We start from the raw sequence: 13,400 nt of genomic DNA, 5'->3' as shown, positions 1-13,400 counted from the left end.
AAAGAAAGATGAGATAGGATCTCCAAATTAATATCTGAATCTTTAACTTCTAAGATAACCCTTCAAACTGTTATACTATTTCGATGAAAATATTAAGTAAACTAATAAATAATTAATTTTTAATATATTAAATATTATTGTTTTAAAATACAGAAAATACAGAGGATAACAAGTATTTTAAACAATATAAATTTTAAAAAGTTAATATATTGTCATTCTTGTTCCTCCCATCTTGAATGGGAATGGCTATTGTTAATCAAGCCCTGTCCCACCATTGTATGTGGGGTGGCGGTAGATAATTTTTAATTTTAGATTGCAGATATCTGAGTTGAGAGGGCTTCACCTCAGTGGATGCATCCAAGGAACTGGACCTGGTGAGCCTCATCTCCACCTGGACCTGATTTAGATGAGAAAAGCCTGTGCTTCGAACTTGAGCCTGATGCGTTAAGTTAATGATACTTTGGTGTATTTGGGATATGAATGTATTTTGCATGTGGGAAAGATGTGAATCATTATAAGCCAGAGGATAGATTTTAATAGACTGTTACTTTGGTAGCTCCCAGTACACATCAGAAACCAATATGCGCATATCCATATGGTCCCCTTCCACATGACCTCAGGGCTTAGCCAATAAAACATTAGCCAACATGATGTAAGCAGATGTTTTATAAGCACTTGCATACTGCAGCATGTCTTTTAGGAACACTCACTCTTGAGATCCTGCTCTTGAGTAATACCCTACAAGCACCCTGGAAAGAAGCCCCATATAACTAGAGATATTCCCATCTTCCAGACAATCCTGCCAAGGAAGCAGACACATAAGGTAAGTGATTTAGGACATTCTAGCTCTAGCTTCCATTTCACTGCAGTTACATAAGAGACCCAGTAAATACAATAGAAATGAGAAAAAATGCCCAGCCAAGTTTAGTCACAATTAATGGCCCACAGAACCATGAACAAATAAGATGGTTGTTGGTTTAAACTACTAAGTAATATAATAATTTGTTGTGCAGCAAAAGTAATGAAAACAATAACCATATTAGCTACAGATAGAGATAGGTCATTTTAGGTCATATCATCCAATAAACTTCCCTCTCTGCTTCTCAAAACTTTACCATACCACCTGATCTCTTCAGGCTCTGAGTTACACGTTAGTTTAGTAATTGTTTCTTCAAAAGTGTCATTTCTGAAATGTAAACATAAATCCATTTTATATTTTATTATAAAATAAATAACAGTAAGGCAGAGACCATACCTGTGCATCAATGTACTTAAGTTTTTTACAATTACTCAGGCTGTGCAAAGAAGTTAATCCACAGCGTCGAAGGGATAGAAACTGAAGATTTGTACACTCTGCCAGTGTAGAGAGAACACAGCCTGGCAAATCTTGAAATGTAACTGTTGTAACCTAGAGGAATCAAGAAAATTGCAGTGTATAGTGTTATTTAACAAAACTGAATATAAACAATATTAGCCTTACAAAACTGTTTAGAAAATTCATTTAAGAAAAATAATACTATATGTTGAAGCCCATATTTATTAACAACTCAATTTGTTAAGCTATCTGGCCTCTTTTGCTCCCCACATACAAGGACAAAATATTGCAATCATCTATGACAAATTCAAGTTCAAAGGTAAGATACATAAAAGCAACAACATAATCATGTATTAGCTCACTCCCTGAGTTTTCACCAATTTTTGATTTTTAAAGTGGTATGGACTTCAAATTATATTACACAGTTATAGTAACCAAAACAGCATGGTACTGACATAAAAACAGACACACAGACCAATGAAACAGCACAGAGAATGCAAAAACAAATTCATACATCTACAGTTAACTCATTTTTGACAAAGGTGCCAAGAACATACATTGGAGAAAGGCCAGTCTCTTCAATAGTGGTGCTGGAAAACACTGCATATCTATATGCAGAAAAATGAAACTAGACCCCCATCTCTTACCACACACAAAAATGAAATTAAAATAGATTAAACATACTTAAATCTAAGATCCCAAACTATGAAACTGATAATATATTTTTTTAATTGGGGAAACTCTCCAGGACATAGGACTAGGCAAATATTTCTTGAGTAATACCCTACAAGCACAGGCAACCAAAGCAAAAATGGACAAATGGAATTACATCAAGTTAAAAAGCTTCTGTACAGCAAAGGAAACAATCAACAAAGTGGAGAGACAGTCCACAGAAAGGGAATAATACTTGCAAACTATCCAGCTGACAAGGGATTAGTAACTGGAATATATAAGAAGCTCAAACAGCTCAATAGGAAAAAGTCTCATAATCCAATCTAAAAATGGGCAAAAGATCTGAATAGATATTTCTCAAGAAAATATATAAATGGCAAACAGTCATATGAAAAGGTGCTTATATCACTGATCATCAGATAAATGTAAATCAAAACAACAATGAGATGTCAACTCACCCCAGTTAAAATGGCTTATGTGCAAAAGTCAGGCAAATGCTGGAGAGGATGTGGAGAAAAGGGAACCCTCTTACACAGTTGGTGGGAATGTGAATTAGTACAGCCACTGTGGAGAACAGTTTGGAGATTCCTCAAAAAACTGAGCTACCATATGTTCCAGAAATACCACTGCTAGGTATATATCCGAAAGAAATGAAATCAGTATAATGAAGAGTTATCTGTACCCTCATTTTTATGGCAGTACTCTGCACAATAGCCAAGATTTAGAAGCAACCTAAGTGTTCATTAACAGAGAAATGAATAGAGAAAAAGTGGTACATATACACCATGGAGCACTATTCAGCCATCAAAAACAATGAGATCCTGCCATTTGCAATAATATAGATAAAATTGGAAGTCATTAAGTGAAATAAACCAGGTACAGATAGACAAACTTTGCATATCCTTGCTTATTTGTGGGAACTAAAAATAAAACAATTGAACTCATAGGATTAGAAAGTCAAATGATGGTTACCAGAGGCTGGAATGGTAGTGGGGTGGGGTTGAGGGAAGTGGAGATGATGAATGGGTACAAAATATAATAAGATAAATGAATGTGATCTAGTATTTGATAGCACAATGGGGTGACTAAAGTCAATAATAATTTATTGTACATTTTAAAATGACTAAGAGTATAACTGGATTATTTGTAACACAAAGAAAGGGTAAATACTTGAGATAATGGATACTCCATCTACCATAATGTGATTATTATGCATTGCATGCCTGAATCAAAATATATCATGTATCCCATAAATATATATACCTACTATGTACCCACAAAAGTTAAAAATTAGATTAAATAAAATCATTAGCTTTTGTAGGATTTTCATAGTTTGAGGTCTTCTATTTAAGTCTTTCATCTATCTTAAATTAGTTTTTATGGGAAATACCCTTCTTTATGTCACCTTTGGCAAATAATGTATGGCTAAGTCCTCAAAAGCAATTGCAACAAAAACAAAAATTGACAAGTGGGGCCTAATTAAACTAGAGAGCTTCTGCACAGCTAGAGAAACTATTAAAAGAGTAAACAGACAACCTACAGAATGGGAAAAAAAATTGTAGACTATGCACCGGACAAACATATAATATCCAGCATCTACAAGGAACTTAAATCAGAAAGTAAAAAGCAAATAACCCCATGAAGAAGTAGGCAAAGAACATGAACAGAGATGTTTTGAAAGAAGACATACACGTGGCCAACAAACATATGAAAAAATGCTCAACACCACTACTCATCAGAGAAATGCAAATAAAAACCACAATGAGATACCATCTCACACCAATTAGAATGGCTTTTGCTAAAAAGTCAAAAAATAATAGATGTTGGTGAGGTTACAGAGAAAAGGGAACACCTGTTCATTGTTGGTAGTGATATAAATTAGTTAAGCCACTGTGGAAAGCGGTTTGGAGATTTCTCAAAGAACTAAGAGTTGAACCACCATTCAACCCACCTATCCCATTACTGGATATATATCAAAAGAAAAATAAATCATTCTACCAAAAAGACACATATACCAGTATGTTCATCGCAGCACTATTTACAATACCAAAGACATAGAATCAACCCAGATGCTCATCAACAGTGGATTAGACTAAAAAAAAAAAAAGGAGTACATATATAGCCTGGAATAATATATAGCCATAAAAAATGAAATCATGTCTTTTGCAGCAACATGGTTGCAAGTGGAAACCATTATCCTTAGCCAACTAACACAGAAACAGAAAACCAAATACCACATATTCTCATTTATAAGTGGGAACTAAAAATTGGGTAAACAAGGACATAAAAATAGGAGCAATAGACACTGGGGAAAAAAAGAAGTGGTGAAAGGAAGGGGACAAGAGTTGAAAAACCACCTATTGGGTACTATGCTCACTACCTGGGTGACAGGTTCAATTATGCTCCAAACTTCAGCATCATGCAAAATACCTTTATAACAAAGCTGCATTTGTACCCTTGAACTTAAAGTAAAAGTTAAAAATCATTAGCTTGATAAGAATATTCTTGTGTATACCATACTTAAAATCATAAAAATATTATATTAAAATTGGAAGCATTATTGTTACAAAAAACACTGAAAAAGTACAAAATTTTAGAATGCAGTAACTCCTCTTTGTACGGAACATTTCCTGTGCATTAAATTAAACTAAAAGTTTTAAATTTACATATTTATGTAAGTAAATTGAAGGATCATGTGTTCATGGTGATATAAAGAAAGGAATTAGACCACTCTGTTTTAATTACCAAAAGCAATAATTAAAACTTCAGATAAATAAGACTTCTAGTTTCAAAATCATTTTAGGAACGTCTCAATTATTCATAACCTAAAGCAATTTTGGAACAAATTTATTTTTAATAATTTTTTCAGAACGAAAATATACTCATCAATTTGTATGGAGATAACTTCTATGTACTGCCTAGTTAATCTGTAACAAACAGATATACATTCTGTAACTGGAAAACTGGCTCTACACTAAAAATGAAAACATTATTTAGAATTGAGCACTTAAAAATTGAAAATTCAACAATTACAGCTGTATAGTAACAAATGCTACTCAACATTATAATTTATATTATTCAGTGTGATTTAGTAACATGTTGCTTTCAATTAACTACACAAGCACAATTAAGTTCTAGTTATTTATGATGTGGCAATTTCTGTCCTTTAATCTTATTACAGTACAGAAGTAACTGCTACAGTATCCTTGTTAGTGGTATTTACTTTTGAATATGAGGAGCTTCCTATTTCCTCCTTTAATTGAAGCTCTTTTCATTGAACATTTAAAAAAAATCTTTATAGTATAGTAATATATTCCCCTACTCGACCACAGATTTTTCCAAATATATGAGATCAAAATAAAATTTTTTATTAATTATGGATACATGTATGACAGGAGCCACATACATAAAACCACTTTATGCTTCAAAATTAAGGTCAATATAGAATTAGTAATCGTATGTGTTCATTAGTGTATGGTCAACTTGAAAAACAGCAATTGGAGCATAATGGGTGTTGGGTAAGTGTTTCTTAAAATAAATAAATGAATGAACTTCCCTAGCCTGTGGCAAAACTCAACTATATTTATAGCACTCATACTTCCTTTTTCTTATAAAAAATTATGTAAAAACATTTGAAAAAGTTATACTTTCAGACTCTCATGACTTGAGAATGAACTATTCCACCTATAGAAGCTATGAAACACTCATTATATTTTAATAACAGATTCCAAATCAATTTTCTACTTAATCATCTGTATTTTCCCAAATCCTTTACATCCCATTGTAGATAAAATTCCCTAACTCAGCAATATACTTTTTAGAGATTTTATTCTCAATTATTCTTGAGTTAAACCTAAGAAATGTCAGTCATCTACGGTAAACATAACTACAAAAGTAATGCAAGCAACAAGTCTATTTTTTTTTTTTACTTTTTCAGAACATTTATTCAGTGATTGAATCTCAAATCTATTTGGCAGGGAAAAATAATATTGTTTTAAAAATCAGCTGCAAAGGGACTGAGTCCAAGGTTTGATTAGTGGTTTGAATAAAACAGCTCCAAAATAATTTCAGGTATGTCACCTATCATTCCAATAGCAGTTCATTACAATTTACTTTGTATAAGAGAAGTGAGACTTCTTGATCTAAAAGTTAATAAGCAGCTAAAATATTATTATTCATGTTATGGTATAAAGCAATACTTAAAAATCCTTAAGCTCGGTGCCCTTTTTTGTGGTGGTTATTACTTAATACAAGTTACCATTAGTAGCAAAATGCCAAAAATAAAAAATAGTTAAAACATTTAAAAATAATAAAAAAAATATATTCATTACCTATAATTATTGCTCTTTAGTCTTCTCTTTTGAGATATTACTGCATATAACCCAATGGTCTAGTATTTTCAACTTTATAACTTTTTTGATGAAACGGGCTATTAAGCAGCCCTTAAAAACAATCCATTTGCCTTCTCTTTGCTTGCTTGAGACCCACATTTGACAAGTGATATTAGAAGCCCTGGGCCATGTTCTTTACATACAGCATTTTAAAACTCAATGATCCTATATAATAGATATTGCTCTTCCAGTTTGTGAAAGACAAAACTGAGGCTCATACAGGTCAAGCATTTGCATAAGGTGTCACAGCCAGTAAGTGGCAGAAATAAAATTAGAAACAGTCTTAACATAGAACTTAGTAGTCTAATAAGCTACACTTCAATAATTTTACATTAATTTCCTCTTCAGTCAATATACTTTATCTAAACTGTGAAACTGGTAGTAATAAGGAGATAAGATTAACATTCAATTGCAGTTCTTTTTTTTTAAATTATACTTTAGGTTACATGTATACATGGGATACATGTGCAGAACGTGCAGTTTTGTTATATAGGTATACACGTGCCACATGCCGTGGTGGTTTGCTGCACCCATCAACCCGTTCTCTACATTAGATATTTCGACTAGAATTCTTTATTCATCCCCCCACCCATCCATCCTATAATCAGGTAATGAAAGTCATTACAGATAGTTCCTGACAAGAGATAGTTTAACGTAGATTTTTTTTTTAATTTTATGATGGTGTGAGATCAATAGATATTTAGTTGAAACCATACTTCAAATTTTGAATTTTGATCTTTTCCCAAGCTAGGAATATAAAGTATGATAATCTCTCACAATGTCAGGCAATGGCAGGGAGCTGCAGCTCCCAGTCAGTCACATGATCATGAGGGTAAACAACAAATACTCTACAGTGTACCACGTTGCCAGATGATTTTGCCCAGTTGTAAGCTATGTAGGTTTATCTGGATGTAACTTCATTGTAACTTGAGTATCTTTATTTGCCTGGCAATGTGTAAAGTATGAACAAAACGAAGATCTGATTTATGTCTTGAAGTCTCAAAGTAAGAGATTAATGTAAGCAAAATGAACGCATTACTGGGAGACAATAAACTTTTCTAAGTTGATCTCCAGAAGGACATCCCAAGGATGGCAGTGAGTGGTCAGGATAAGGACAAAGATCTGAAGCTAAAAGATCAGAAAGTCAAAAAGAAACTGAGCCATGGATCAGTAGTAACAGTGGTGAATAAAGATACCATGGTAAGCCATCTACCAAACAGAATCTTTACAGGAGTTGTCTGGTAACAAAAGATGATATTTTCTTAACATTTTAGCATCTATATGGCACATTCACATGTATTTTTCATCTTTATACTGTCTATTTGATGCTTCAAAGCCAAATTAAAAGCTTGAGATAGCTGCTTTAAGAAGTGATGAGAGGATTATGGTGCCCTTTAGAACGTTGCTACTCAGATTAGTCCATTCACCAGCACCAACATCATCATTTAGAATCATTGCAAGAATGGAGAATGGGTGGATCACCAGACCTATTGAATCAGAATCCACATTTCAACAAAGCTTCAGGTATTCTATAGATTTTAATAGTCTGCCAGGCCTTGCTCCAAGAATAAAAGAAAGAGTTAATTATGATTTTATGTAAATTGACAAGCGTTCAAAAGAAGGAACAGACAGTAAGCTGGAGAAGAAATGCCAAGGAGAAAGAAGTTCACCCATCTTAACTTCCTTCTCATTGGACAGAACAGAAACCTACAAAGCAAGGGAGGAACACTACTGTTTCTGTAACTTCATTTTCACTTTTGAAGCAAGTACACTGTAGGCATGAAGCCATCACTCGTGCCTAGCTTTAACAGATACTCATGAGGAAAATTAAATAATTGCTAATGTTATCATATTGGAAGGCCTGCAGCAATATGTTAGAGAAAGAAAAGTGCTAAAACATGATTCCAGAGATAACATGCGCAAGGAAAAAATTGGAGAAGAGCAGATGAGAGATTCTATATGTAGCTCTACAAACCTGATAGATGTGGCAAATACATTACCTAGGAAATAAAAGACACTTAAAAGTGTATGTCCCAGTTCTCATCTCTTATACTGCTATTTCATATACCACAAATCTCTTCAAAATCTCACTATTTTATTATTCTCTCACAGGATACTCTGAAGCCTTATTTACAGCAATTCTCAAGATCCATAATAACGTATTTATGTGTGTATTTATTTGTTTAAGCTCCGTAAAGGAAAAGACTGGGTTTTCTTTGTTTTTATTTAGTCCACCAATAAATATTGATCATCTTATTGGATAGATGAATATTTGCTGAGTGAATAAACAAAATAATGTTTATCTATTAATATGATTGTTTTTTCTCCTAGGCATCTGTCTAGCAAGAAAGTTTATCAATAAACTAAATAAACTTTATTGAATACATTTGACTTTCAAGCCTTAGCTAAATATATGTATTTTAATCATAAGTGCTTTCTAGTGTTACACTGTTTAAAATATTATCTTCTCTTTTTTTATACATTTATTAGTTTCTGTGTCTTAATTTTGGTTGAAACTATGTTCTCCATAACCATATAAAATTAGTAACATTTGATGACAAGTATTTTACATTTCAGACATATAGGCACCACCTTTAAATAGCACACGCTAAATAACTGTTGCTAGATAGGAATTCTAGGATCTTCAGGGTCTTCCATCATGCAAGCCCTTCTTTCACGACAGTGGTCATGGACATAAAATCCACTTTATTCCAAAAGAAGCCACTAGGTGGTGTGGCGGCTCAAGTCTAAAGCAAACTTCTGTTTACTTAGGAGTTTCCTACTATAATTCTAACCCTAACTTTCTATATGCTTCCATTCTTAGAGGTTTAAATAATGACTGTAGGGCCCTTGAACATAGGCTTCAAGATATTAAAAAATATAAATCAAAGCTTTTTATAGAGTGTCACTTAGGGAAGATGCCTCGAACAATTTTAGTTGAGATATATCCCCTCCCAAATGGGGTAGTATTTCATTCATAACTTTATTAAACAAAGAGAGACAATTCTTGTATACAAAATATTTCTTTTTCTAAGATCTGAAAAGTTATATTTTAAAGAGCTAATTGTAATTAAATATGAAAAATTATTATAAAATTAGAAATACCTGCTGTAAAGTATCCCAAGGGCCACATCGAAGAATTTCCAGTTTATCCAAAACGGGTGTCATGTTGGCTGGGCATTTCACAGGTCTCTTTCTTCTAACAATTTTCTTTTGTTGATTTTGCTTGAAAATTTCAAGCCAAGGTTTAAATGATTTTATCCAGGCTAGTCTCTTTTCTTCAATAGAATATAGAAGGGTTGACTCTGATACACAGCAGGTCATGCTTTCAGGTTCAGGTGCATTTTCATGGCATTTTTCTGAAATTTTTCTAATCTCAGATTTAAAAGAGTTGACTTCTTTAGATACCATGGAGCTTTCTGCATTATAGTCACTCAAGCCTTCACAAGGAGCATGTCTACCTAACACACAATCTTGGTCATTTCTTTTGCCTTCTCTATTTATCATGGTATCAGTTGTGTTAAAAATCACAATGCCACTATTCCAAGCATTGTCTTTTGGGTTCTCCTCAATTTCTTTGGATTTTGAATAAATTTCTTTCTCTTGTAATATTACATTTTCTCCTACATCTTTGGAATTTTCTGATGTTAGTGAGAGTGATTTTTGTTTCACTGAAATAACTAAAGTATCCTTATCTTTATATAATAATCCATTCTGTTCTTGTATCTCTTCTTTTTCTACTTTTTGTATCTTTTTCTGCTGATTATCTTTGATTATTTTCTGCGCTTCATTGGTTTTCACCTCGTTGATTTCTTGGTTATGTCCTAATATTATCTGGGTTTTTTGTCCTGTATTCTCATTTATGACATGTTTCATGATTTCTTCTTTTTGTGCATCAGACTTTAATTCTTGCAACGGAAACTGTTCTTTAAGATTTCCTTTTAGATCAGAGTTTCCCAATTCAGTTTTGTTATCTGTATTTTCATATTTTCTTTCTTGCTTGACCAATTCTTCTGAACATTGTTTTTTTGCTAGGTTTTCATTTTTTTCTTCCATTTTAAAATCTGCCAGAATTGTTTGGCTTGCTATAGATTCTTTTAACTTGACTTGTGTTGATTCTTTTAATATAGTCTGTCTACCTACATTTTCTTTCATATTTGATTCCTCAACTAGCCAAAGGAGAACATCTTCCTGCTTCTTTGAATTTTCATCCACTAGACTTTTGGCTCTATCACCTTTATCATTTGAAATATCTTCAAGACTTAAATGTTTGTTATTATATCCTCTCTCCTTTAATGCACTACTTATTATTAGCTGCTGGCTTGCATCTTCTCTTAATATTATTTTTTCCTTGCTTATTAGTTGCTCTCTTTCTTGTTTCACAATATTCTTTTTTTCTTCATATTCTTTTTCTCTCCTTTTCCTTTCCTCTTCCTTTTGCTTTTTTCTCTCTTCTTTTATCCTTTGTTCCTCCTCTAATCTTTTTTGATTTTCTTCCTCCTTTTGTCGTATTTTTGCTTCCTTTTCCTTCCACTCCTGTGCTTTCCTTTTCTTATTTTCAATTTGCTCTTTAATAATTGGGCCATATTTTTGATAGGCTACAAATGCTTTATATTTAGCTTGAATTTTAACAGCTGCATTATTCTTCTGTTTTAACAAACAATTTTTTTCTTTTTCTTGTTGGTCTTTAAATCTTGTTCTTTCTTCTTCCATTTGTAAATGCAAGTTTCTAATATACTCCTGAAACAAAGTAAGATACATGGTATCAGCATAAACTAAACATGAGATGTTACTAAAACGTCATCTGAAATGTAGATTGAAAACAAATACTAAAACTGAAGTCTTAATAAGGTTTCTATAAAATTTATTTACAGAAACTAAAGTCATTTATCTTAAAGGGTATTACTTTTTTAATATTTAGGAGATTAAATCATGTTGATAAGTTGATACTCTAATGTTACATGTATTCTAAGCCACCCAGATATAAATTGAAGATTTCCTTGAAGATAGAAAGCATATAAAATCAGAAAGACACAGAATAAGCAAACAAACAAGAACAACAACAAAAAGGAAACCACAGGCTAAAAACCATGTAGAAGAAAAGGACTTCAAACTTTCTGGAATGAGAGTTCTGATAAAGAAGACTCAGAGCTAGTATTGAGACTGGAAAAACAGGAATTATTTTGTGAAACTTATGGTACCAAGAAAGCCAGATAGTCCCTACATAAAAACAATATACAGAACCAGCCTACTCACATATCTTATCCCTTCTCAATGATCAAAATAGTTGATAACCACATACTACTGCATTTAATGAAATATTTAGTTAGGTGAGAAAATATTATTTTTACTAGAGTCCTAAACCAAAAGTAAGAAGATCAACAAAATTGAGCAAATATCTAATGGAAACTAACAAAAAGGATATGAGACTATATTTTAATCAGCAGAAGGAAGAACCAATTTCTGAGAAAATCGAACTATTAAATAAACTAGATAAAAATTTAAATAAAGATATTTTAGAAAAAATATTTAAACAGGAATAACTTCATATTTCAAGTGTTCAAATAAAAATGACTCACTTAAACCAATAATCAAAATAGAATGGCTGAATAGCTGATTACTTAAAAAAAAAACTTCAAAATGAGATGTTTTCCCCAAACAACAAATAATAACAAAGATAAAAATTATATGTCAGAGGTAAAGAAGATTAACACAGAAACTGCAACACATGACTACTAGGAGTTCCTGAATAAAGAACTGAGAAAAACTGAAGGGAAGAAAATAATAGAAAAATATGTTTTCTTAAAAACAACAACAAAAAGCCATGGGAGAAAGACCGAACATTGCATGCACACATACACAACACACTTAGACAGATGCTAGCAATATTTCAGAACTCTGGGGAATGTAAGCTGTTAGTTTTACTGTGCTGCTTTTTAGGTGGTGTGCCTTTTTTCCTCTGGATGCTTCCAACACTATTTTTCCTTTGTCTTGAATTTGAATAGTACTATTTAATTCCAAGGTGTGATTTCCTTTGTATCTCTCCTCCTTGGAAATTGTGTACCACATTTGAAAGTAGGGATTATTTTCAATTTTATGTACTTCCATATCTTAAACACTCAGAGAAGTGCCTGACCTAGTAGAAAACCAGTAAATATGTGTGGATGAATGTATAAAGTGAAAAATCCTAAAGCTTCAAAAGAATGTAAGGAAAAGGCATCAAATTTGCAATCATAGATAGCATAGGCAAAAATAAATAAATATGCAACGAAGTCATATCTTTACACTGTTAAAGGTGGTAATAAATCTGTATTCTACACCCGAAGAAACTGACCATTCATTTTTAAAAGCAAACTGAAAATATTTTCAATCCTGGCTAACACGGTGAAACCTTGTCTCTACTAACAATACAAAAAATTAGCCGGGCGCAGTGGCGGGCGCCTGTAGTCCCAGCTACTCGGGAGGCTGAGGCAGGAGAATGGCGTGAACCCGGCAGGCGGAGCTTGCATGAGCCGAGATCGTGCCACTGCACTCCAGCCTGGGCGATAGTGCGAGACTCCATCTTAAAAAACAAAAAAAACAAAACAAAATATTTTCAAATATGCAAACAAAGATTGAGAAAATCTAGCATCCAAAAATGTTTTTTGACAACTATTTAAGTGTATACTCCAGGAAATTAAAAATTGAGTCCAGAAATTGGAAGAAGAGTCAGGATTCAAAGAACACTAATAAACAAAGAAACCATTATCACTGAATACTTAAGTTTTTTGAATTGTCTTCTTTCTTCCATCATTTTACTTAAAGATGGCTTTTTGTTTTACTGTTACTCCTTTTTAGGTAATGTGTCTTTTATCCTCCAGATGCTTCTAAGACTTTATTTTTCCTTCGTTTTGAATTTCAATGATTGTACTATTTATTCCAAGGTAGCATTTTCTTTGTATTTATCCTACTTGGAAATTATTTTTTATCTTTGAATATGCTGGTTGATTTTTTAAAAACAATTTGAAGCCTTTTTAACCATT

The 13,400-nt window shown here is 32.6% G+C and overlaps 1 protein-coding gene across 10 annotated transcripts in view; it reads right to left on the bottom strand.

Annotated features, from left to right (window-relative positions):
* Positions 1-13,400, bottom strand: part of LRRIQ1 (leucine rich repeats and IQ motif containing 1) — a 243,654-nt gene that overhangs the window by 202,238 nt on the left and 28,016 nt on the right. For all 10 annotated transcript variants that reach the window (XM_063712208.1, XM_054527442.1, XM_054527444.1 and 7 more), the window contains 2 exons: positions 9,484-11,118; positions 1,256-1,408 (listed from right to left, as the gene is read on the bottom strand). In XM_063712208.1, coding sequence (XP_063568278.1) covers positions 1,256-1,408; positions 9,484-11,118 — 1,788 coding nt within the window. The remainder of the gene's footprint in view (positions 1-1,255; positions 1,409-9,483; positions 11,119-13,400) is intronic.

This window comes from Pongo abelii, chromosome 10 (assembly GCF_028885655.2).
Source record: "Pongo abelii isolate AG06213 chromosome 10, NHGRI_mPonAbe1-v2.0_pri, whole genome shotgun sequence".
Lineage (NCBI taxonomy): Eukaryota > Metazoa > Chordata > Mammalia > Primates > Hominidae > Pongo > Pongo abelii.
Note: the sequence above shows the minus strand (reverse complement) of the source record. Positions and strands in the feature narration are given on the sequence as shown.